The following is a 27,513-nucleotide window of genomic DNA, read 5'->3' as shown; positions in this document are numbered from 1 at the left end:
CTGGCGGGGGTATTAAAGAATTGAAGACGGCTCTTTATCATCCCCAGTCTAACGGTCAAGTTGAGCGCATGAACCGTGTTTTGGTGCGTTGTATTCAGTGAGCAACTGACAAGAGGTGCGTGGTTATTAATGCTGTCAGATCCATATTATGGTTCTATCGTACCTCACCTCACTCCAGCACCCAGATTTTCCCGTTTGAAATGTTGAGAGGAAGGAAGCCTGCCACTAAGCTGTGCCCGGCCTGGATGTCTAAGTGGGTCAAATTAGGTGTTGATTTGAGTTTTTGGGACGAGAGAGCAAGGTTGAATGTAAGTAAAGCTTAGTCCAAACAAAAAAACAATTTTGACAGCACAAATAGAGTCAAAGCATGCCAGATTCAAGTGGGTGATAAGGTGTTTATCAAGAAAGGTTCTTTCATTAAAAAATGTGAGAAGAAATATAGTGGTCCTTTTGTGGTTGATAAGGTGTGTGGGAATGCGGTGAGAGTTTCTAGAAAACATTGGTGGAACGTTGCAAAGGTGGTTAAAACTCCCCAAGGTACAAATCAGAAAGAGGGTAGTTCCTCTTACGATATACCCCCCTGCTTGCTAAGGCCTGCTCTGGCTCTCTTGCTTGTGGTGAGTCCCTTGGACCTTGCTGGTGACAGCATTGCTCCTTTTTCACTTTCCATGCCTGTTATAGCGGCCAAGTCTTGTTGGTGCTCCCACCAGACACAGACCCCCTGGTTCTCAACTTCCAACGTGGGACAGCTCGTGCATGGCTCCAGGTCTAACTTAGCGTCGTTTGGTCCTCACAGCAGCAGCGACAAGGTCACAGTCAACTCTCCCGAACCATTGGTCATCGTTGGGCATTGCTCTTCCGTGCATCCTGGTCACCTCAAAGTGACATAGATACTGTCCCCTCTGCTTACAGGTTCTTCACTTCAAGAATTCAACTTGGATTCCACCAGACTCTTGCACAGTCTTCTCCAGCTGCATCTTTCCTGAAGTCCTCCATTGTGGTCTATGACAGTTTCCAACGTCGCTTCGCACATATATACCCGGCTTCCCTGGAGTAGGCATCCTGGTTACTGGGGCATCCATGGGCGGGGTGACTCTCCAACCTTCTGTCTTCAACGGGGTTTCTTCAGGGTCCACTGGGAAGGGTCCTTCTTCAAAACTGCAACTGCTACTTCTCAGTTGACTTCTATTGGACACGCGGCTGTGTTTCCACTCTGTACACAGCCTCCGTGGGGTTCCTAGGTACTTACCATGGGTGGTTCTGTGTGTAACCACCTCGTCTGAGTCTCATGGTCCAAGTCGCGACTTCGGTCACAGTTCACATTCCACTTTTTTATTATATTGTTTAGTCTGCCCCTGGAGACCACTGTATTTTGTCCTACTTACCATATTGCAATTGAAGTATTATCGTAAATTTGTGTTTATATCTCCGGGTAGGAGATATACCAATGTGTTAGTGAGGGTTGTGTAATAGACTTATTTTGATATACACACTATGTTGTTCTTTTTCGTTTAACCAACACTACATGATTAGAACTAGTAAAACAAGCTGCTTAACACTCCTTGAAGATAAGCCTGGAGGGCTGCTCTCCACAGCTACTACTTTGGGAGCTTCCTATCTTAAATAAGGGTTGTCTGAATTGGTGCAAGGTGCTTTGCTTAATTAAGTGTGCGCCATATTTTAAGCCAGCCTCCTACATACATACACTGTGGGAGTGCCTCAACATCCACACATAATGGAATGTAATAACAAAAGAACTTACTAAGATATTGCCCTCTATGGATAGTGTCCTCTATGGGGCAGAACTGTGGGGTTTTTCAGGATTATCCATTCTGGGGAAAGTCGAGAACAATTTCAGCGGGGATGCCCTCGGGTCACCAGGCGCTATACAAATTGCTAAATAAATAAATAAATAAATAAGATCTTTGATTGGGCTTCTGAAGAGTACGCCCCTGTTGCCCCTACGTTGGAATGTGGGTGTAAACCAGATTATCCACAAAGCACAGCTAAGACCAGTCTTATTTTGGAGAAGGCTCAAGTCATCACCTGCTCTAGTGGAATATTATGTTTACGAAGAGATAGTCGAACTAGACAAGAACCATGGGACCCACTGGATCTGGTCGATTAGAGAAACACTCTCAAAAAATTGACTTTGGGCAATTCTGGACTGACCATGATTTTCCCCCGATCCCTTCTAAGGTCACACTCAAAGAAGCTTTTTGGGCTCATAAATGGGCAATTGAGATGAGCAATAACAGAAAATTAGCTTTAACAGTTGTCTTTTTAGATCTAAAATCCCATAGTATGTGTGAACCTTTTTTAAACTATATTTCAGCCCCCTTGGCTAGGCAACTGTATATCAGATGTTGACATGGCACACTCCTTTTGTAGTCTTTCTGTTGAAAAATGGAAATCTAAGATAGATAATAGCTTGGCTTGTCCATCATGCCAGCATCCAGACGAGAATCTACAGCACTTTCTTTTCTTTTGCACTGTATACAAAAAACCCAGGATGACCTAGATTCTCCCTATCTGCAAGCAATTGGGGGCTAGGAAATGTCTAGTGGCGCGAAGGCTCTTGCGAGCAGAGACAAAAGAATCAATTGTTTGCGCAGTAGCGAAATATCTTCAATGGAACTGGAGTATCAGGGCAAAGTTGCTAAATCATTCTGAGCCAGTCGTTGGAGATGCACCCGAGAACTATACCTAGATTAAAAGTAAAGATGGACTGGGGGAAGACTAAGATGTCTGGAAAGGTATAAATGCTAAATCATATTTCATGCATAATGAACTAGATAATATAAGATATGGTTTTAGCCTGGACAGGAAAGACATGTTTGTTATATATTGCAGATTTCTGTACTTTAAAATGTTTTATATCTAATGTTTTGTTTATACTCTTTATTGGTTTTAACTTTTCGATTGCACCACTTTTATGGTTTATATACTGAACAAAGTTGATTGATGATGATAACATAGTAAGATATTAGATGGGACAATACCACTGGATCTATTTTTAGGTATTCCTACAGATATAGATATCCCTAGGGCCAAACTCCTGTTCTTTAATTTGGGACTTTTGGTGGCAAAGCGAGATGTGGCTAAGTACTGAGAGGGAACCGGAACCTCCTGTACTGATAGAGTGGAAGAATTGGATGGACCTCTAAATGGCAGCTGAAAAAGTAACATATAATGCTAGGGGATGTCTGAGGAAGTTTACTAAGATATGGGGTCCCTGGTTGCGATACTGTGGTATTGTCATGGGAGACAGAGATGATCAACCCCGACCCGCATAACCCTGAAGTGTATGATGGATTGGATGCTGCTTTGTTACTTTACAGATACCTATCTCTAATATATCACAGGTTACAAATATGTGTCGATGTAGATATGATGTACACATTTGCTCACATGTACCTTTGGTTTCATTTGTATGTATACCATTGGAATGTGTTGAATACAGAAAATGGTAAGAAAAATATTTTAAAAAGAGTGAGCATATTGAACTTCTCCTTGAGGAAGAAATTGAGAGAGGGCAGGTAGAGCATAGGATGCAGAACTCCGTCCTTCTTAGACACCAGAAAGTAGAGGGAAATAAAAACCACAACCTAGTTTTAGCATCAGCACTCTCTCTATGGCTGCTTTGGCTCAAAGAGCCATCACTTCCGGGCTGAGGAGAGAAAGGTGGTCCTCCGTACGCCAGTCGTAAGTAGGTGGCATGGAGAGAGGGGTAGTCTCGAACGGGAGGGAGTAGCTCCTCCAGAAAATTTGAAAAACAATCCTGTTCAATGTTATGGACTACCAGAGGGCAGGTGATGGCGAACCCGGTTTCCCACTGGGTGCTCATGATGGTAGCAGGCAGGCTAGGAGGGTTTGGAGGCTGCGGCTGCTGTGGCGTTGGTAGACTGACCTAACCACTGGCCACCCGTCCCACGGGGCTGGTAGTAACTGCGTCTGTGACCATGCAGAGGCTGGAAAGCTTGCATGCTGCAGTAGCTGGGTGGGCAATACGCGGTTGTATACCCCTTCTGTGGCCGCAAAAGGAACAAAAGGCTGATTGAGGGTGACAAGGGGCCATAGAAAGGCTCAAGGACCTAGCCGTAGCCCTGTGGTTCTTATAGAGCACCAGCGCCAAATTCACCTTGTCTCCAAAGAGACCAGAGCCATCAAAGCGGAAACTATGTGTGAGGACTGGACATCCCCAAAAAACACAGGTGTCCTCAAGCAGGTGTGGCGTCACAGGCCCACTGTCGACGTAACAGCTCTGTTTGGTGAGCCTGTGATGTAAAGTCCACAGCAGATTGTGAACTTAGCTGCATCCCTCCCATCGGCAACAGCCTGGGAAAGCACGGCCTGGCCTGGGCAGTAGTTAATTTATAAAAAATAAAAAAAAGTGTCGGAGTCGATTTCTCCTGTTAGGGCTGTCTAAAACAGGACCAACTACTAACCACGAAAGTGGGTAGAGTATGTGGCGTAACGGCCAGCGCTGCCTACTTCAGAGCAGGTAACCATGATATAAATCTCCTTAATTGGTGCTCATGAAAAGCAATGTGTTGATGATTAAATGCCGGTGCTGAGCGCCGAAAACACTGGCTCTAATTAAGCAATAGCCCCGGGCCTCCTCGGGGACTGTTGGTAGCAGCTGCACAACTGTATCCCACACGGCGTGGGAATAGCGGGTCAAAAGGCATGCTGTGTTAGCCAGAATGACATCGCGGTATCTACTTAGACGCCACCCTCACGCGCTGACATCAGTTCTTTACACGACATTCAACGCCAGAAGCGAAGAGCCATGCAAGACACTGACCACTGGAGCACGAAAACTAGGGCCCTGATAGGGAAGGGAGTCCCTTACCCTAGAAGTCAGTTTGCAGAACAGGGAGGCTGGGTGGGGCGTTGAGGAATTCATAACTAATCTTTGTCTCTTGCAGATATATATCGTTACCGAAGGTAAGTAACTTGTCCATCTGAAAGAGACAATTAATTATGGATTCCTCACCTTAGAATAGATACCCCAGCAATAACAAGTTCACACCAAAAAGTCCTGGAGAACTGAACGGCTGAAGAAGCTGTCTCTCCGGACTAGGCTGTCCAGGCAGTAGTGTTTGGTAAACGTGTGCAGCAAATCCCTCGTAGCTGCCTGGCAAATGTCAAGAAGGGTGACTCCAAGTCCCATAGCAGTAGTGGCTCCCATTGCCTTGGTGGAATGGGCACGCAACCACACCGGAAGTTCTTTTTTTCACTAAGGAGTAACAGATTTTGATGCAAAGAACAACCCATCGGGAGACGGTTAATTTTTGCACGGCCTGACCTTTCTTAGCGCCCACATAACCGACAAAGAGCTGGTCATCCACCGGGAATCGTTTTGTGCGATCCAGGTAGAACAAAAGCACACGTTTTGGATCCAGACGGTGGAGCTTCTCTTCCTCTTTAGAAGGATGAGGAGGCGGAAAGAAGGTGGGCATAGTGATGGTCTGTTCTATATGGAAAGGGGTAACCACTTCGGGAAGGAAAGAAGGGCAACCTTGTCCGGATGAACAGCCAGAAAAGGAGGCTTAGAACAAAGGGCCTGTAGCTCACTCACCCTGCCAGAAAGGTAGTTTTAAGGGTTAAGAGTTTGAGAGGACAGTTGTGTAGCGGCTCGAAAGGAGCACACATCGGATAAGTAAGAACCAGGTTCAAGTACCACTGGGGCATCACAAAAAGAGTTGGAGGAAACAAATGAGTAATGCCCTTAAGGAAGCGATTTACAATAGGGGACTTGAAAAGAGAAAACTGGTCAGGCAGCCGAAGGAAGGCCGAAATGGCCGAAAGATAGTTTTTGAGAGTGCCAAGAGCAGAGCCCTGCTAGGCCAAAGAAAGAATGAAGAGGAGAACTTCAGAAAGGGGATCCACAGCCTTTGCTGCGCACCATGCCATACATTTGTTCCATCTACAGGCGTATACCATTTTAGTGGAGGAACGCCTGGCTGCCAAGATAACATTACAGACTTTGGGAGGAAGGTCGAAAGCTGTTAACTGTCGCCGCTCAATGTCCACGCAAGGAGGTGGAGGCTGGACAGGTTCGGGTGGATGACCTGCTGCTGCGACAGAAGATCCTCCCAAAGAGGCAGTCGGATCGGAGGATCGATGGCCATGTGTAATAGCTCAGGATACCAGACTCTCCGTGTCCAATCAGGGCCACAAGAAGGACCTGGGCCCAGTCGTGAGTGATCTTCTTCAGCACTCTGGGCAGAAGTGGTATAGGTGGAAAGGCGTATAGAAAGCTGCAACTCCACTCGCGAAGAAACGCGTTGCCTAGAGAGTGCCGCTTTGGAAATTCCAACGCTCAGAACTGCTGACATTGTGCATTCTCTTTGGTGGCGAATAGATCTAACCAAGGCTCTCCCCATTGCTGAAAGAGACCTTGCACCACCTCAGAGTGAAGATGCCATTTGTGATCCATCATGCACCTGCTGCTGAGTTTGTCCACCCTGGCATTCAGAGAACCTGCCAGGTGTTGAATCACCAGGGATATGCCCTGATGTTCCAGCCATGTCCAAAGGTGGAGAACCTCTTGACATAGGGTCCACGACCCCACCCGCCGTGTTTGTTGCAGTATCACATGACGGTGGTGTTGTCCGTGAACATCTGCACCACTCTTCCCCGGACAGAGGGAAGGAATGCTTAGTGCAAGACGAATCGCCCGAAGCTCCAGATGGTTGATATGGAGCCCGGCCTCCGCAGGAGACCAGAGGCCCCTTATCTCCACCTCTCCCATGTGGCCGTCCCACAAGATGAAGACGAAGACTTCAATGACGAGTGGCGGTGGTGGCTCGGCGACCGGTCCTGCAGCCTCCCTCCCGACTGGGACCTGGAACGACGCAGAGCAGACTGCTGGGCCTCGAGAAGCTTTCGGGACTGCTCCTGCAAAGACTTTAGGTTCATGGCCCAGCAGTCGGAGCATGACTTCAGGATGTGGTCGCGCTCCAGGCACCAAAGGCACACGAGGTGAGGGTCCATGACCAACATCAATTTGCGACAGGCATTGCAAGCCTTGAAGCCGGTCTGACGTGACATCCCTTCATGCACCAGGAGTCAAATGACTCAAAAAATATGTTGACAAAAGCTGCAAAAATGGAGTCAAAAAGTGACTCGAGGTACCGCTCTCTCGGGATCTGAGCTGGCTGGCGCGGAAAAAGAAAGAACTGACGTCAGCCAGCGAGGGCGGCGTCTAAGTAGATACCGCAATGTCATTCTGGCGACCATGACGCCAACGATGAATGCAGAGTTGATAGACGCCATTTATCAGTGCGCAGAGGTACTGCTGAAGAAAAAATTCTCCGGATCCAGTCTGACGCCTGGGGGTAATTCTAAGGTGAGGAATCCATAACTAATAGTCTCTTTCAGATGTTGGGTTAACAAGTATCCAGTCCACTGGTGTCACCCAGATCCTCACACCAGTCCTTTTATTCTTCACAAGGCTGGTATTCCTCAGTGTCCAGCAACCCTTCCCAGGCATGGCTCCAGTCGGTGCCGGCATCGGACGTCTCCCCTCTGACTCTATTTCGGAGGCAGGGATGAGGATGGGGATGGTGCCACCAGAGGTGCCAGGCTTGGGATTGGTGTCCAGCACCAACTGGTACCAATTGTGAATCCTTGTGGCCCGAATGGCGCAGTAGCCGCTAGAGTGGCTCCAGTAGGGGCCCCTCCCAAACCCACGTGGTCCGAAGGCATGCTGGAGGGAACTGGCCACCCAGATATGAGGAGCATGACCTCATAAAATTCTTTCAATTGGGTGGGGATCGCTCAGGCTACCGGAAAGTCAGGGAGGAGCAGAGCCAAGCCAGGCACGGGCTCTCCTGCGGAGCTAGGCCTCAAGTGGCAACGCTTCCTTGCTGTGACTTCCTTTTCTTCTTGTGAGACTTCGACTTACCCAAATGGCTTAATGACTTGGAGTGTGACAACAACCTCGGGCTTCACGACCGTTCCCGGGACCTTTCTCTTGAAAGGAACCTCGATTGCTGTGGTGTCACATGTCGAGCTGCCATAAGCTTGAGGGATCGCTCCCTCAAGGCCTTTGGCTGCATGGCACGGCAGTTGGAGCAGGCCTTCGGGTCGTGGTCTTGCTCAAGGTACCAGAGGCATACAAGGTGCAGGTCTATCACCAACATCTGTTGGTGACAGGCGCCGCAGGGCTTGAAGCCAGTCTTCTTTAATAAGACTTCTGCCACACCACGAGGTAAACCTCAAAAAAGATTTCAACAAATCGTCCAAAAAGTGACAATGGGGTAGCTCTTCCCAGATCTGTGCTGGCTGGTGTGGAAAGAAAATATCAGCACTCCTGGGTGGAGCCTATGTAGGCGCTGTGAACGTCATTACTGGCACGGATGACGTCAGCGACGGCACGTGAAGCCGAATGACGCCACCTACTGCCATGCAGGAGTACTGCTCACAAAAAAGTTTGGGATCCAGTCTCACACCTGGGTATAATTCTAAGGTAAGTAATCTGCAGCTAGAAGTCTCTATCAGATGGGAGGAATATTGCACCAAAGCGATCACAGACACGGAATGGAGAATGCCATGCTTGCAAGTCAAGAAAATCTTGAGTAATATCAGGTTTAAGTTACAGCAGTTTAAGTATCTCCATGGGACATATTTCTCTCCATTAAAACTAGGTTGCTTCTACCCTGACAAACCCATGGCATGCACAAGACTTAAAACTACAGATGTGGATTTTGTTCATATGACCTGGTCTTGTCCAATAACAAAGGGCTTTTGGACCAGATTGTAGACAATAATGCACTCCATAATGAGAGGAACATCCATATTTACAATCTAATGGACATGCCTAAATATTGACAGAAGGGAAAATAAGTTATATAATTGTGGCACCCTAGGTGCTGTCCTCATTTGGATACAAATACAAATCTACTGATTATGCCCATAGGCACGGCAGATAACAATCTAGGCGTATGATTTGGCTGAGTGGGTATTAACTTGAGAAAGGGCAGATACAACCTATGCCTATGAACTGACAGAAGAATTGGTGGATTACAAGGCAATGACACAGAGGATATAGTAAACACATTTAGATGCCAGACCACCCTGAGCAGTGGGTCCGTTGAGAGAACTTAATCAAGAGAAAGGGACAGGCGAGGATGGAAAGGTAGAATGGGGAAATGTCTGGGCCTGTCAAGGGCACATTTATGGTTGCATTGGGAGAATGGTGGGGGTTGCATGTCATTGAGAATGCATAAGGAAAGGAACGATACACGGATATATTGCCAAAAAAGTGTTAAACTGTGATGCGAATTGTGCTTGAGAAACTGTTTACTTATTTAATTTATTTGTAAAGAGCAACTGACACCCAGAGGTTTCCAGTACTAGGGAGCTAAAATAAAAAAACTTTGGGGCAGCAAAAGCAATGTAACAAAAACAAAAGGTTTTTGGTGCATGTGTTAAGGCTACATGGTTGCTTAGAGTCCTTATACTCAATGGGGTTGCAGTGCGCAATTTTGGAATCAGGCGATGAAAAGTGTGGTCCTAAGTAGTGCCTTATTTGCACACGATACCGAGAATAACTCGAGGTAAGCAGAGTGCAAGGTGCAGGTAGGAGTGTAAGGAACCAAGTGGTTTCTAGAAACAGATTTTTCAAGGTGGTAAAAGCCTGTTGGGCAATGCAGAAGACCTTAAACTGTACTCATAGCTCAAATGCAGGCAATGGAAGGAGTGCTATGCCTCTATGATGTGCTAAAATTTAAGAAATTAGCAGGTGATGTGGACGTCCAGTTTTTGAATAAGACGTAATTTAGCTAGAAGGATCCTTGGAGATCTACAAACAGGCTATAACAATAGTCTTGCCACAAAAGAAGCAATGCAGATATTACATTGGAGCATATTTTCGTTGGTATAAAAGGCAGGATCTTCCAGATTGTTCACAGTGTAATGAAGCATGGAGAAGATACTCCAATGATCATATTGATGTGCTAATCTTAATAAACTCTGTTTTAGATTGATACTAAAAGTTGTAGAATGTTGATTATGATATAAAATATTAAATAAATAATTAAATAATGATAAGGTGCAGATTTAAGTACTAACATAATGCAAGGGCGTCTTATAGGTTTTCACATCTACCTTCAAGTCTGTATATGAGCTTTGACAGAAATTATATTGGCTACGATCACTCCATGTATAAGCTTATTGTATCTTGTATCCACAAGCCAATGTGCCCAACAATGAATCAAACAAACTATGTATGGTTTCTAGTTGTTACCTATGGCAGTAATGACTTTGTAACTGTTGTACACACTCTCCAATTGTCAGGTACTTGTATTTCAACGTTGCTTACTTAACTGGACTTTGCTACAGACTCTATGTCAGATATTCATTCCTGATTTCAGAATGAGGTTACCTACTAACCTTTTAATTACACTTTCCACTTTTGTATTGTGCACAAGACTTTAGTTGGGAGGGGGTGGCTGCTGTAAAACAAGTGAGGAGCTTGATTTAGAGTATGGTGGCAACAAAAAATCCTGTTTTCTTGAGAAGTCCTAATTTCAGAAAAAATTACACAGATGGATTCTGCTCCAGATGTAGCACTTTCTCCAAATTCAGGGGTATTTTCCATTACCCACCAACTCTAAATCAGGGTCTTGATGTAAAATCTAAACCCTGGTCAAAAGAGAGTGCTTGTTTTTCTGTTTCCAGGTGCTTTGGAGATTGATGATTCAGACATTTATTAATTCTTTGATCACTAGGACGTCCGGTAAGCCTTCTTTTAAGTGGAGGCTACACATAGGGTCCCTATTAAAAGCACGGAATCTACTGCAGGAGGGTCATTTCAGGTTTAGCCCCACCTCCACACCCACTGTGCTGCACAACAGGTGTCACTTACTTCCAGTTCACCTCAAGGCTAAGCTTGATGGTCCCAAGGTCATTGATGTCCACAGCAACCACCTGAGGGAGTGCAGCAAAGAGATCCTTGGTTTCACAGGCGACATTTCCAACCAACACATGACTTGCAAGACTCTTTAGCTCGGTTACCTGCAGTAGAGGAAGCATGAAAAGGGGCATTCAATGCTTTTTTAAAATAACTTTTTATTAGTTTTAAACATAACTCACAGTGAGGAACACACAGAAACATTAAAATACTGCTTTTCATTACTCGCTTTGCCCCGTTTCCTCCTGCTTGAATGCTCCCCACTCTCCTTTTGTTTCTATTTATTCCCTTGCAAGAAAGAAATATAATGTACCCAACAACTATAAACCTCTATCCCTAGAAATTCATAAATCCACAGAGAGAGAGTATGTGATTGAGAACATCTCTTGTTCCTCATAACAATATCCATACCATGTATAACAATTCCAATGTGGCAGAGTTGATTATCTATCAAACATACATTAGTGATGGTGAAATGCAAGCAGTTTGTAATACATATTTCTCAGCATTTATACCTAAATAGTACATCAGATCACAGAGGAGGAGTATCCAATCTATTGTCTACAGAGCTACTTCCCAAATGTTTTTGATGACAGGCTCACCATCTCTAGTGGTTCTCGATACACATGCAGCCAGTACACCATGAGACTTTAGACAAAGAAGTGAAAAAAAAAAAGGCTGCATGCTTTTTACATCTTTATACCCAGGATTTAGAACAACATTACCACATCCATCCGGATCACCCAAATCTGCTCCAATTCTTGAAAGAATTAAAGAGCACTACATCACAATGCATCAATAGTCTATAAACCAGCGATCTCTCCTACCACTCATTGACTTTATACTTTTCTTTCACCCAGTACAGCGCTCAGCTAGCTGGTGGCTAGGTTTTGGCAAAGGAAATTCTACATATACATGTTCATCCCTCTCTTGTCTTCCCTTTTTCACTATGAGGCTGCCTTTAGCCATCATTATATAAGATTACAAAAGTCCTGTGGCACTTGTGTTATCATGGGTCAGGACCTGACTTTCAGGCCAAAGCAAAGCAAGTCTTCACAATCACCAGTGCAATTATAGTAATTTGGCAGTATGTATAGTTTTATCTTAATTTGCACTATCATTCCTTCCATGGCCTCTTTGTAAACCCGAGAGCTAAACCCAAGGCCGCTCTCAGAGTGTAACATGCTAACTGCGTATGTACCGATAAAGACTCGTAAATCTTTTATAACAGTTCGAGCGTCAGCAGAACGCTGAGGCCATACCCATAGGAATCTTGAGCAGGAATCCACTGCAACCATGATATATCTGTAAGCCCCGTCTGTTTGTAAGGGGCCGCAGTGGTCCAAGTACACACATGTGAGAGGTTTGTCTGATTTCAGTAATGACGTCTGTGCCGGGCGTGTAATAGTGGAGCCTTTCATCTGCTGGCTGATGTCGCATTTCAAGACATAGTCCATAGTTTTCTTAGATAACCCTGGCCACCAATAGCTCTGTTTCAGTAAAGAAATAGTTGCTGTTACGCCTGTGTGCGCAGAGCCCAAACCCTTGTGTGCAGCTAGTATAAGACCTGGCCTACGATCCATATATGTATTACTCTATCCCCCACTCCAGGAATCTGAGCATATGGAATGTTTTGTGCATCTAACTTGTAGGAGTATTTAAGTGGAAATGTTTTATGTACTGCTGTGCTGCCTTTGCGTGAAGCGATGACAGCTACCATTATATCTCCGTCTATTCTCGTTTTTGAACGAGTCAGCGCAGCTACAGAAGCCGTGCAAACAGCCCCCTTTGCGGCTTCATCAGCCAATGAATTCCCTGCAACGTGAACGCCATCACGTTGATGACTCAGTGTATGAATCACGCGAGTCCTCGGTAGCTCGGTTTTCAACTCTGCTACCTGTTCCCATAGCATTTTATGTTTAATTGTGCCACCTTTTGCATCTTTTAACCCGTTTTGTTTCCAATGCTGTAAGTACTCATTGTACAACTGTACACAGTAAAAAGAATCACACACAATTAGTGTGGGGAATTTGCGATCCGTATTTACAAGTGCCAGTATCAGTGCTTTTAATTCTGCCAACTGAGCTGTGCAGTCTCCTAGAGATTGTGTCTCTGTGAAACTAGGATGGAACTTGCCATCACGCATGCGACCTTTAACGATAGGACACGCCGAAAAATATTGCTGCTTACTTCCTATAGCCGGTTGCGCAGATCCATCGGTGTAAATAATATATTCATACTGATCTAGAGGCAAGATTTCATTTGGTAGAGGAATTCTTGTTCATATTGCAGGAATGCTTGAGTTTTTAAACTTGGATCAAATCTGTATTCAACATCTGTTGCAGTAAGATAATTAGCCCATTGTATCCATCTTGGATGTAACGCTTTCGCATTTGGGATGCTGGCCTTTGTAACAGCTTCTAAAGCCAGTACCGGAGTTACGACAATAATGAGTTTTACCTGAGCCAGTGCTCTTTCTCTTGCTACGGCAGTCTGTACGGCTGTCAGTATTTTTTCTGTTGAAGTGAAACGCATTTCTGCATTTGTGTACAGGTGTGATTTGTATGCGATTCGTACAGTTTCGCCTTCATTGAAAGTCGAATAAGTAGACCCGCATTGACCCGCAATTATTCGTATCACCAAGTGGCATACGTTTACGCGTTTTTGTAAGTGTTTGGAAGCAATCATGTCTTCTGGAGTAAACGAAGAATATTAGTAGGTTCTTGTGTCCAATCTCTGGCTGAAAAGTCAGGTTTTATTAAGTTATAGAAAGGTTTTACCCTTTGTGCATAATCTAAAATGTATGTCCTGGCGAAATTTAGGAATCCTTGTATTGATTGTAAAAAAAAATATGATTTTGGAGGCTGGAGCAGTGCACACTTTTCTAAAAAGTTAGCTGCCAGACTTTTGCCTTCACTTGACAGCTCATATCCCAAAAATAGGACATTGAGGTGGGCTATTTTTGATATTTTAAAGTTAAATTTGTAGCCCTCTGTGGTAAATCTCATAATAATGGTGCTTACCCTGGTCAAGTGCCTCTCCAAGTCGTCGTCTGTCAGATGAATACCATCCACATAGGATAACACTTCTTCATCAAATTTTTGAAGTAACTCTGCTACTCTTGCTGAAAATACACCTGGGCTGTTTTTATACCCTTGTGCTAGTCAACAGAATTGTCGCTGGGACCCCAATGCACTGAATGCGGTCAGATACCTGCTTTCAGGCGCTATATTTTGACAGAAAAATCTATTTGAGATATCAAGTGTGGTTTTGTATTTTTTGCGCAAAATGTTTTTCATTAATGAGGAAATTTGTACATTTTGGACAGCAAATGTGCATGAGTTTAAATGTCCGTAATCTAAAACTAGACGATATGTATTGTCAGGTTTAGAGACGGGAATCAAAGTATTGTTCATTGGGGAGGTACATTTTTCAATGACCTCCTGGTATTCAAGGTGATGTAAGATCTCCCTGACCTGTTTTTTAGCTTCTTGCTTTATTGGATTTTTTCTCTGAGCAATAGGTGAAACCTTTACTGGATCACGTGAAAGGTTGAATTCTCATCCCACCCAGCGTGATTTTTGTACAATGCTGGAGCTTGGGCTACTGCCCACTCCTGTGGATATATATGTTTAAGGTGAACGGGAACATAGTTGGAAAAGGCAGGAAAATTATACTTTCTCCCCTGGGGCACTCCTTTATGAATGCAGGCGGACAATCTTGTTCTGCTAACAGGATGTCATAACAGATGATAAGTTCTTCCAAAAAAGACATTCACTTTCCTGGGCTTGTCCCCCTCCATCCGGAGTGTTATTTCATATAACTTATGTGGGACGCTCACCCTGGTGTCTGGTGTTTCCACAGTGATGTAATCATTCAACTCCGCTGTCACCAGTAATTCCTTCAGGTTCTGGCGAGCTATTGTTACTTCTGCCGCACTGTCTAGCATCGTCAGAGCCCATTCCACGTTCAGAAGTTGTGTCCTCAAAATTCTGGGCACGTCTGATTTTCAGACCAGCAACTTTCTTTTTGTTAAATTGAGGTTTTGAGTTTTGCTTATCTTCTTTTTTAGAAGTTAAGTCTTGAGCGCGCTGCTGGTCTCTGGACTGTGTGCGCTCCTCTCTATTTTCTGACCGTCCTTCTCTTTCGGAGCTTATCTTCGATCCCTGAAAGGAATGAGAGGAACATGTATCAGTATCCTGATACCTGTCAGGTTTCCTAATATTATCCCTATTCCTAAGGGTGTACCTCTTTTCAGAGGGCTCCTGTTGAGGAGACCTACCTCGGGACTGAGGTCTTTTGTCGTTAAGAGTTTTCTTTTTTATTATCCCACTTCTTTTTAGAAGAAGTAGGTGTCTGTTTAGAAGTGTCCCAGGACTGCCCAGTAGTTGAGGTTTTAAAGCTTTCCCCCCCCCCCCAAACTATCCCTGCCTAATTCTGCATATGCAGGTTCAATCATTTTGGGTAGTTCAGCCTCCTGTATTAACGGGCCGACCTCCCTTAGGCGTTGGCGGATTACCACTGATGCTGCTTCCCCTTTAATGTTAGCTAGTATTATGGCTGATACCTGGTCGTAGTTATTTAATAACTTCATTCCTAAGTTTAGGGCAGGTTCTGCTCTGTAGTCATTTTGTATTTGACTTAATACATCAGGTGTTACTGCTAATGAAGGAATACCATGAGTTCTGGTATATATGACAGCAAAGACTGTACCCCAAGAGGTGCAATCCTCTAACTGTGGGGTAATCCCAATGGGCAAACAGATTGTTAACATTCTGTGTTTTTCAAATGGTGTGGTATTTGGAAATTCTGCTTCTAACTGGGTTATTTTTTGAGCTACCCAGAAAGGAATTTGTTCACGTTTGGTGGGCACTTTGCCCATTGCCGCGTGTAATGTTTGTGGAGTAATTTTAGTACCTGAGCTCTGTGTGGGAGCTGGATTTGGTGTAATTACTGTTGGTTGGACCGCTAGTGTCCTTAAAACGAAGTGTATCATGTTTCTGTAGAGTTTTATCAACTCTTTGTGTCGAACAAGCAGTTCATCACATGGCATTGTATCAATGTCTGGATGTGGTGCATAAGTCGCTAATATCGACCATGTTGCTCCTGTTCTTCCTAAAGGACCAAGCCTTGCTCTTGTTCTTGTGTGGGTTGGGTCGCCATTAAACCAGAAAATATGGTCCTGGTAAGTAAGCAGAATTTCAGTCTCCTCAAACGGAGTGTAGGCCGCTGGAACTTCTTCATGTGTGTAATAATGAAAAGTTTTTGTTACAGCATCTGCTTCTGAGAATGTAACCCATGAGTAGAATACCTCTGTTTTGAAATCTTCGTGTGCCTCTATCACAAATATTATTACACCTCCTCTGGGTGATAACCCATGTTTGATAAGTTGAACTGTCAGAGTTTGTCTTACTTTGGCTGCAGTTTGTATTGCATCTACATCTTCCTCACCAGACTGATTAAGTCCCTGGGCTAGATGGTTTAAATCTCCCTCTCGTTCAACCATTGTGTTTAGAACACAGACTAACTTGCTAAGGAAGTTATGAAAGCTTTTATGCACAATTTTGGGAATATTTCCTTTAAGCTTGAATAACCAACAGCCAATGCATAGGATATCTTGCCTACTCAGCTGTGGCGGTGTTTTTTCCCACTCACTCCAGACGTCTCTTGTTTTTGTAAGTAGGGTCTCTGAGAATAAGCACGACTGGGCTACTCAGATTCTACTGTTAGATAAGTGCCTAACCACGTTGGGCGCCATGTAGTGTAATGATTATGCTACTTACCAGTATGCATCTGTTCTTGGCATGTAGGGCTGCTGACATTCATATCTGTGCATAGATCGCCGCCTAGTGTTGGGTCCGGATGATTGTACATTGTTGTCCTGGAAGAGTCTTCGAAGTATCACGAGATAGGTGGCTCCTCCCCTGGACTACAGTGCGCATGGGCATCCTCTCCATCCTTAGATTGTTTTTCGCCATTGTGGCAGTGATGGAGTAGATATAGGAAGTGATGACCATGCTATACAGAAATTCTGAGTGCTGCAGCCGCGACAGGCGCCGGGGAGGAGGGTGGGCGATATGAATGTCAGCAGCCCTACATGCCAAGAACAGATGCATACTGGTATGTAGCATAATCAGTTCGAGGCATGTGGGCTGCTGAATTCATATCTGTGCATAGAATATATAGCAGTACCTCCCCTAGCGGCGGCTACCTGTGCCAGCTGCAGCAGTCTGGAAAAGAGTTTTGAGAACAGCCTGTCCTACAGCTGCCTGCTGTCTTGAGTGTACATCTACGCAGTAGTGTTTGGTAAATGTATGTATAGTGGACCATGGTGCTGCTCTACAAATTTCGTGTAAAGGGATGTTTCCTAGGAAAGCCATGGATGCCCCTAACTTTCGTGTTGAGTGGGCTCGTGGGGGAACCGTTAATGTGCGTTTAGCTTTGTGATAGCAAATCTGAATGCATTTAACGATCCATCTGGCTATTCCTGCTTTGGAAATGGCGTTGCCCTTGTGTTGTGGAGAGAAGGCAACGAAGAGTTGTTTAGTTTTTCTAAAATCCTTTGTCCTGTCAATATAGTACATGAGAGCCCGCTTTACATCTAGTGTATGGAGCATTCTTTCCGCAACATTTTGCGGATTTTGGAAGAAAACGGGCAGTTCGATAGTTTGGTTAATGTGGAACTGTGATATGACTTTGGGCATGAACTTGGGGTTGGTGCGTAGGACAACCCTGTTTGCGTGGACCTGAATGAATGGCTCCTGAATGGTTAGTGCCTGGAGTTCACTAACTCTCCTTAAGGAAGTGATGGCCACTAGGAAAGCTACTTTCCAGGTGAGGAATTGAATCTCACATGAATGGAGAGGTTCAAAGGGCGGACCCATCAGTCTGGTGAGGACCAAGTTGAGGTTCCACACCGGTGCTGGTGGGTGTCTTGGGGGAATTACTCGTTTGAGTCCCTCTAAGAACGCTTTAACGGCAGGTACTTTGAATAAGGAGAGGTGCTGCCTGTTTTGGAGGTAGGCTGCTATCGCGGTCAAATGGATGCGTATTGAGTTGTATGCTAGATTACAGCGGTACAGGTGTAAGAGGTAGCATATGATGTTTTGAATAGACGCGTCCAGTGGGTTAATGTCATTGTTGTTGCAGTAAATGAAAAACCTTTTCCATTTGGCCGCATAGCAGGCTCTAGTAGTGGGCCTCCTGGTTTCTTTGATGATAGTCATACAGTCAGGTGGTAAGTTTAGGTAGCCAAACTCTAAGACCTCAGGAGCCAGATCGCCAGGTTCAGCTGTTGGGGATCTGGTTGCTGAATCTCGCCATGGTTCTGCGTTAAAAGTGCTGGTTTTATCCGCAGTCTTTGATGAGGCACCACGGAGAGTTCCAGAAAGGTGGTGTACCATGGCTGGCGTGCCCACGTTGGAGCAACTAGGATAAGGGTGAGCGAGTGTTGCCTCAGTTTGCGCGCCACCAGCGGTACTGGGGGAAAAGCGTACGCAAATTTGCCGGACCAGTTCATCCATATCGCATTGCCCTGCGACTGTGGGTGTGGGAACCTGGCGGCAAAGCTTTGGCATTTTGTGTTTTCTTTTGTTGCGAATAGGTCTATTTCTGGATGACCCCATTGTTGGAAGTACGGTTGGAGAACTGATGGGTGTAGCTCCCACTCGTGCATCTGGTGCATGTGTCTGCTGAGCAGATCCGCCATCGGGTTGTCCTTGCCCGGGAGGTGTTCCGCCATGAGGAACATGTTCCTCTGAATGGCCCACTTCCACATGCTCTGAGCCAGATGAGACAACTGTGGAGAGTGTGTTCCTCCCTGCTTTTGTATGTAGTACATGGCAGTCATGTTGTCCGTCCGGATCAACACAACCTTGTTGCACAAGTGTACTTTGAATGCCTTCATGGCTAGGAAGATTGCCATCAGTTCCAGAAGGTTGATGTGCATCTTCTTTTGTTGTGTCGTCCATAGTCCCTGCACTGTGTAATTGAGCACATGCGCTCCCCATCCCTGGAGAGACGCGTCCGCTGTCAGTATGATTTGTGGAACAGGCTCTTGGAACGGTCGGCCCTTGCAAAGGTTTTGTGTATTCCACCAATGCAGAGAGTTGTATGCCCGACCGCTCACCAACACTAGGTCTTTTAGTTGCCCGTGAGCCTGATTCCATTGACGTGCCAAGCACTCCTGAAGCGGGCGCATATGTAGTCTCGCGTGCGGGACTATGAAAATGCAGGAGGCCATCATGCCTATCAACTGCATGAACACTCGCGCAGGAAGGGAGTGTTGAGGTTTGAATTTTGAGATCAGCAGTTGCATGCTGTTGATTCTCACTAGAGTAGGCTGAGCTGTGGCAGCCAGAGTGTTGATTGTGGCGCCTAAGTATTGTTGCACGTGGGCAGGTTGGAGATGTGATTTTGAGTAATTTAGTGAGAATCCCAGATCGTGAAGAAGGTGAATGGTGTGGGACATGTGGGCGGCACATTGTTGTGCTGACTTGGCTTGAACTAGCCAGTCGTCCAGATAAGGGAAGACATGAATGTTTTGTCTTCGCAGATGCGCGGCCACTGTCACCAGGCACTTGGTAAAGACCCTGGGTGCTGTTGTTACTCCGAAGGGGAGAACTTTGAACTGATAGTGATTCCCTTGAATAGTGAACCTGAGGTATTTCCTGTGTGAAGGGTGTATGGGTATGTGGAAGTATGCATCCTTCAGGTCTAGCGTGGCTAGGAAATCCCCCTGACTGAGTAGTGGGAGAACCTGCTGGAGGGTGAGCATATGGAAATGCTCTGACAGAATATATAGGTTTAGGGGTCGCAGGTCTAGAATAGGTCTGAGCGAGCTGTCCTTTTTTGGGATTAAGAAGTACAGAGAGTACACCCCTGTTCCCTGCTGGTCGATGGGCACTACTTCTATTGCCCCTTTTGCGAGCATAGCAAGCACTTCTTGCTGGAGTAAATCTAAGTGCTCGGCTGACATAGGACGGTGCTTTGGTGGTATGTTGGGTGGAGTGGAAGTTAGTTCTAGACAGTACCCGTGCTGGATGATGTCCCTGACCCACCTGTCCTTGGTGATGTTCTTCCACGCGGACAGGAACAGCTGGAGTCGTCCCCCGACAGGTGTTATGTGGTCGGGGAGTAAGGAGAGGGCATCACTGTTTGTTTTTTGGAGAGGACCTGGTGTTGCCATAGCCACGTCCCCTGCCTTTGGTGCTGGATCCACGATATCCACCCCTGTTGTTTTTGTCATAGGTGCTTTGTTTGCCACTTTTAGCATACTGCTGTTGTGACCCCTGACCCCTTGTTGCGCCCCTATTTCCGGTGCGACGAAAGGAGCCACTACGAAATTGCTGTGTCTGCAGAGCCCCCATTGATTTCGCAGTGTCAGTGTCTTTCTTTATTTTTTCTAGGGTAGTGTCAACGTCTGGGCCAAATAAGAATTCTGTGTTAACTGGTAAGTTCAGGATATTGTTTTGGATCTCTGATTTGAAACCTGAGATTCGTAACCAGGCATGGCGTCGTAGCATGACGCTTGTGTTTATTGCTCTAGCTGCTGTGTCAGCTGCGTCAAGGGCGCATTTTATGGATGCATTAGTGAGGAGTTGTCTTTCTCTGATGAGTAGCTCCGCTGACTCTTTATACTCATCTGGTAGATGTTGGAGCAGTGACTCTAGCGTGTCGTAATGTGACCTGTCATAACGTGCCAGGAGTGCCTGTGTATTGGCAATGCGCAGGATGTTCGCTGCTTGCGCTGTAATGCGTTTGCCCGATGTTTCTAGTACTTTTGACTCCTTGTCTGGGGGAGGAGCATCACCAGTCATTTGTGAGTGGGCTCTTTTGCGAGCATTGGCAACCACCATGGAGTCTAATGGCAACTGACCCCTAATGTATTTAGGGTCACCGGGTGCAGGCTTGTACTTTTTTTCAATCCTGGCATTTAACACCCGTGCTCTTGTGGTGTCCTTGAAAATGTCTTTGGCAGGTTTGAGAACCCCTTTTAACATGGGCAGAGTTTTGACAGTTCTTTCTGAAGATGCGAAAGTGTCAAGCAGGAAGTCTTCCTCAATGGCATCAGAATGGAGTTCCACCCCATGATGAGAAGCAGCCCGTTCAATGAGGGCATTAAAGGCAACTGTGTCCTCTGTAGGAGACGTTTTTACGTTATAGAGTTGCGCATCTTGGGTATGTGGCGCGACACTTTGGTCTGTGGGGTCATCCCATGCCTGATCCGGGTCTTGTAGGTGCTCATCAGGATCTACGTCCCCAGGGTAGATGGTATCCTCCCCGCCATAGTCCTGTATTGCGTCCGATTCGGAAGGGGTAGAAGAAAAGGACTGCGGATCTGGATGGAAGGGTTGGAAGTGTTCCTGGAGCACTGGTTCCTGCTCCGCTGGCAGTTTGCGTTTAAGAGGAATTTTGTAGGGCTCCTCTTCCCTAACTGGTGTTATTTTGCGCTTGTGGAGCATTAACCTGCCAGTGTCGGCGTCGATAAATTGTGGCCCCGAAGAGTCTTGTTCTGTAAGGCCAGAGGTGGTGGACTGTGTGTGGAGGACACGTGTCCGAATTTGAAATAGTTTCGGTGCCGATGCCGGTGGCAACCCAAACGTAATGTTGGTTGGCTCCGAGTGCACTTTACAGGGTTTGGTTGTGTCGGGACCCGAGATAGAGTGGAGGTTTGCCCGGTCACGGATGCGTTGCAAAGACGCGGAGACCTGCTGCACAGTGAACGTAGTTGGTGGTTTGATGGGCACCTTCGTAGTAGGCGTCGAGGCCAGCCCCGACTTTTTAGTAGGAAGAGGGTCACTGGTCTGAAGGGATGTATCGACATTCGACGTAGTCGAGGACTTAGTTGGCGCCGTTGCGCTAGACGTTGACGTAGCTGGGGCCGCCATTTTAACTGCGGAGGTTATGGCCTAGTTGTAGGACACCCCCGCGCCGCACGGCCACCAGCTGCCGCGTGTGCCTCCCTGCCTAACTGCCTCGCTGCCCGGCTGCCGCGTGACCACGCCCCCTCCTTCGAGCGGCGTGGTCCGTGCTCGCCGCTTCTCTCCCTGGTGTCTTCGTTGGTAGATTTGCTGTAATTGTTGTACATTGTGCTTTTTTCTTCTGTATTGCCTGCTTTCTGTTGCGGTGCTTGTACCTGCCCTCCGTCTTCCCTCCCCGCTTCCCGCCACCACCGCTGACCCCGCCCCTTTTTTCCTTCTGTACCCTCCCCGCTCCCGCCTCCCAGCTGCTCCGCCCCCCCGCGTACTTGGCCATATATGGCGACCGTGCGACGCAGGTGAGTGTGACCTAGTTGTAGGACACCCCCGCGCCGCACGGTCACCAGCTGCCGCGTGTGCCTCCCTGCCTAACTGCCTCGCTGCCCGGCTGCCGCATGACCACGCCCCCTCCTTCGAGCGGCGTGGTCCGTGCTCGCCGCTTCTCTCCCTGGTGTCTTCGTTGGTAGATTTGCTGTAATTGTTGTACATTGTGCTTTTTTCTTCTGTATTGCCTGCTTTCTGTTGCGGTCCTTGTACCTGCCCTCCGTCTTCCCTCCTTGCTCCCCGCTCCCCGCTTCCCGCCACCACCGCTGACCCCGCCCCTTTTTTCCTTCTGTACCCTCCCCGCTCCCGCCTCCCAGCTGCTCTGCCCCCCCGCGCACTTGGCCATATATGGCGACCGTGCGACGCAGGTGAGTGTGACCTAGTTGTAGGACACCCCCGCGCCGCACGGCCACCAGCTGCCGCGTGTGCCTCCCTGCCTAACTGCCTCGCTGCCCGGCTGCCGCGTGACCACGCCCCCTCCTTCGAGCGGCGTGGTCCGTGCTCGCCGCTTCTCTCCCTGGTGTCTTCGTTGGTAGATTTGCTGTAATTGTTGTACATTGTGCTTTTTTCTTCTGTATTGCCTGCTTTCTGTTGCGGTCCTTGTACCTGCCCTCCGTCTTCCCTCCTTGCTCCCCGCTCCCCGCTTTCCGCCACCACCGCTGACCCCGCCCCTTTTTTCCTTCTGTACCCTCCCCGCTCCCGCCTCCCAGCTGCTCCGCCCCCCCAACGCACTTGGCCATATATGGCGACCGTGCGACGCAGGTGAGTGTGACCTAGTTGTAGGACACCCCCGCGCCGCACGGCCACCAGCTGCCGCGTGTGCCTCCCTGCCTAACTGCCTCGCTGCCCGGCTGCCGCGTGACCACGCCCCCTCCTTCGAGCGGCGTGGTCCGTGCTCGCCGCTTCTCTCCCTGGTGTCTTCGTTGGTAAATTTGCTGTAATTGTTGTACATTGTGCTTTTTTCTTCTGTATTGCCTGCTTTCTGTTGCGGTCCTTGTACCTGCCCTCCGTCTTCCCTCCCCGCTCCCTGCTTCCCGCCACCACCGCTGACCCCGCCCCTTTTTTCCTTCTGTACCCTCCCCGCTCCCGCCTCCCAGCTGCTCCGCCCCCCCGCGCACTTCGCCATATATGGCGACCGTGCAAACGCGCAGCGTGCACGCGCAGCGGGCGCGCCGAAGGTGCGCCAAAGGTAAGCCCGTCTGCGCCCGTCCGTGCCTGGCCCGCGCCCAGCGCCCGAACCCCTGGCCCCCGAGGACCCCAGCCCACCCGCCAGACGTACGACGCCGCCACCCTCATCGCACTCAACACCGGCCGAACCCCGGGATGCCACCAAGCCACCCCGAGACGCACCCACGGACCCTTCAGCTGCCTCACCTGCAAGTTCACCTGCATCCGGACCTGCCCGCCACCAGCACCTGGCAAGCAGAACACCAGCAGCAACCACCTCAAGTGCATCCTCCTCAACACCCGCTCCGTCCACCGACACGCCATCGAACTCTGGAACCTCCTCGACACCACAGCCCCGGACGTTGCCTTCCTCACGGAGACCTGGATGAACGCCTCTTCAGCGCCCGACATCGCCATCGCCATCCCTGAGGGCTACAAGATCACCCGGAGGGACCGCACCGCCAACCAGATGGGAGGAGGCATCGCCATCATCCACAGGATCACCATCCGTATCACGACCAGCACCGACAACTCCCTAACCACCGCCGAACACCTGCACTTCCAGATCCACACCGACCCCAAGACCACCCTCAGAGGCACCCTGATCTACCGACCCCCGGGACCACGCACCCAATTCAGCGAGGACATCGCCGACTTAGTCAGCCCGCATGCCCTCCCCTACGCTGACTACATCCTCCTGGGGGACCTCAACTTCCACCTGGAGAACAACAACGACCGCAACACCAGCACCCTGCTCGACAACCTCGCCAACCTTGGTCTCAAGCAGCTGGTGTCCACCCCCACCCACCTCGCCGGACACACACTCGACGCCGTCTTCTCATCCAGCACAGACATCGCCTTCAGCCACGCCACAGAACTTCACTGGACGGACCACAGCTGTGTCCACTTCACCTTCAAAAGAACGGCGATCCACCACCACCAGCCTCAGGTTGCCCGTAGAAGCTGGAACAAGATCACAGCCAACCAGCTCGCCGCCTCCCTGAGTCAGCACCCTCCTGCCAGCTCAGCGAACCCCAGCCAGGCCGCCGAAAACCTCACGAAGTGGATCAGCAACTGCGCGGACGAACTCGCCCCTCTGAGGACCCCGCCCAGCAGACCTGGCAGCAAGAAGGCCCCATGGTTCACCGACGAACTCAAGAGCTCCAAGAAGAACTGCCGAGCCCTCGAGAAAGGCTGGAGAAGGGAACCAACACCGGACAACATGACCACCCTCAAGCTCGCCACCCGGAAGCACCACCAACTGATCCGCGCCGCCAAGAAAACTGCATTCAAGGACCGGCTGGACAACAACGCACACAACTGCAAAGAACTCTTCAACATCGTGCAAGAGCTCTCCAACCCCAGCGCAGGAAACAACGACATCACCCCATTGCAAGACCTCTGCAACTCCCTCGCCTCCTACTTCCACAACAAGATCGCAGACATACACAACAGCTTCAGCATTCATCCGACGCACGCCACGACCACAGCAACGCCGCCCACCACCACCCTCCGCGCCTGGACTCCGATCAGCACCGAAGACACTGTCCGCATGATGAATTCCGTCCACTCCGGATCTCCGACCGACCCCTGCCCTCACCACGTCTTCAACAAGGCAGACGCTGTCATCGCACCCCACCTGCGGGACATTATCAACACCTCCTTCGACACCGCCACCTTCCCCGAGAGCTGGAAGCACGCAGAACTCAGCGCTCTACTCAAGAAACCCACTGCGGACCCCACCGAACTCAAGAATTACCGCCCCATCTCGCTCCTCCCATTTCCAGCCAAAGTCATCGAGAAGACCGTCAACAAGCAGCTGGCCGCCTTCCTCGAGACAAATGGATCCCTCGACCCCTCACAGTCTGGCTTCCGAGCCAACCACAGCACCGAGACCGCCCTCATCGCTGCCACCGACGACATCAGAGCCCTGATGGACAACGGAGACACAGCGGCCCTCATCCTCCTAGACCTCTCCGCGGCATTCGACACGGTCTGCCACCGCACCCTAGTACAGCGCCTCAGCAACGTCGGAATCCAGGAGAAGGCACTGGATTGGATCATCTCCTTCCTCGACGGAAGGACACAGAGAGTCCGCCTACCACCGTACAAGTCAGAGGCCACCAAAGTCCTCTGCGGCGTCCCTCAAGGATCCTCGCTGAGCCCCACCCTCTTCAACGTCTACATGAGCCCCCTCGCGGCCATCGCACGCCAACACAACCTCAACATAATCTCCTACGCCAACGACAGCCAGCTGATCCTCTCCCTGACCAACGACCCCGCCGCCGCCAGAGCCGATCTGCACGAAGGGATGACGACCAGCCGCCTGAAACTGAACTCAGACAAGACGGAGGTCCTCATCCTGGGCCCCTCGCCCTCCGCCTGGGACGACTCCTGGTGGCCCCCCGCCCTGGGCACCGCACCCAAACCGACGGACCACGCACGCAACCTGGGCTTCATCCTGGACTCCTCCCTCTCCATGACCAGGCAAGTCAACGCCGTATCCTCGGCATGCTTCAACATCCTACGCATGCTACGGAAGATCTTCTGGTGGATCCCCACCGAGACCAGGAAGACCGTCACCCAGGCCCTCGTCACCAGCCGACTAGACTACGGCAACGCCCTCTACGCCGGTACCACCGCCAAGCTCCAGAAGAGACTCCAGCGGATCCAGAACGCCTCAGCCAGACTCATCCTCGACATCCCACGTAACTGCCACATCTCCGGACACCTGAGAGACCTGCATTGGCTCCCCGTCAACAAAAGAATCACCTTCCGTCTCCTCACCCCGGCACACAAAGCCCTCCACGACCAAGGCCAGATCTACCTCAACAACCGAATCAACTTCTACGCTCCCAAACGCCACCTCCGATCAGCCAGCCACGCCCTCGCCGCCGTCCCGCGCATCCGAAGAGCGACAACAGGAGGGAGGTCCTTCTCCTACCTGGCCGCCAAGACCTGGAACTCCCTCCCGACCGACCTGCGCCTGACCAAGGATCACCTCTCCTTCAGGAAGAAGCTGAAGACCTGGCTGTTCGAGCAGTAACGGCACCCCCCCCCAAGCGCCTTGAGACCCTACGGGTGAGTAGTGCGCTCTACAAATGCTTTGATTGATTGATTGATTGATTGATTGATGGCCTTCGATGTCGGCGCCGAAGGTCTCGGTGCCTTGCGGTGCCCGAGGGCTTGCCTTTTCTGGGTGTCAACCGCATCCGCTGCGGTGAGCTCGGCACCGAAGTCTCTTTGTACGCGGTCGGAGCCGACGACTTTTTTCGGCGTCGGAGCAGTGGATGGTTTCGACGCCTTCGATCCGACCACCACCAGTTTCACTTTCGTTTTCGAAGGGACTGGAGTGATGGATGGTTTTGGGTTTAAGAACCCGGTCGTCTTCGGTAATATTGGCTCTTGCAAAGTGTTCGAGGCCAGACCGGAAGGAGGGGCCGAAGAACCATGTGTTTGATCTTGGGTAAGGCCCGAAGGCGATCCCTCGACCGGAGCCTGATGACGACGTACTGTTTCGGCCTCCGTTTCGACGGATTGGCCTAGCTCCTCAGGAGAGCTGTCTTCTTCGGCCCCGTAGGCCTCGTCGAAGTCTCCTACCTCATCGACGGTTTCTTCACGTCGAAAGATCACTTCATCGTCGTCGTCCGATCGGGAATCATGTTCTGAAGCGGGGCTAGAGACTGCTTCTTCCACGCTCTCGGCGTCCTCGTCCTCGGTGCTGAATATGTTGGTGGGAGCAGGCGCTGCTTGCTGCGCCTCCAGCCTCGCTGCCCGTCGATTCCGCAGAGTCTTCTTAGATCGGAATCGTGCACAGGCCATGCATTTCAATTCGTCGTGATCCGGCGAGAGACATTTATTGCAGACTTGGTGGACGTCGATATGAGGGTACTTCGCGTGGCATAACGGACACCTCTTGAATGGAGTCCTCGATTCCATCGTCGATCGAACTTCGATGTTCGGACCAAACCGGTCTGAAAGTTGGAAGAAGGTGCGGAGCACTAAAGCTAGTAGTCGACACCGAACGGTAACTGTACCGACGAAAACTGAAGGCCTTTTGGCCTAAAACTGAATATTCCTAAGTTGAGCTAAGATAGTACATCCGAACCCAATGGCGGA

At 48.9% G+C, this 27,513-nt stretch overlaps 1 protein-coding gene across 4 annotated transcripts in view; it reads right to left on the bottom strand.

The window, feature by feature from the left end:
- RIPOR1 (RHO family interacting cell polarization regulator 1) overlaps window positions 1-27,513 on the bottom strand; it is a 1,579,345-nt gene that overhangs the window by 791,708 nt on the left and 760,124 nt on the right. For all 4 annotated transcript variants that reach the window (XM_085639402.1, XM_085639400.1, XM_085639399.1 and 1 more), the window contains exon 11: window positions 10,880-11,028. In XM_085639402.1, coding sequence (XP_085495528.1) covers window positions 10,880-11,028 — 149 coding nt within the window. The remainder of the gene's footprint in view (window positions 1-10,879; window positions 11,029-27,513) is intronic.

Source organism: Triturus cristatus, chromosome 12, assembly GCF_964204655.1.
Source record: "Triturus cristatus chromosome 12, aTriCri1.1, whole genome shotgun sequence".
Taxonomy (NCBI): domain Eukaryota; kingdom Metazoa; phylum Chordata; class Amphibia; order Caudata; family Salamandridae; genus Triturus; species Triturus cristatus.
This window is presented reverse-complemented; position numbering and strand designations above follow the sequence as displayed.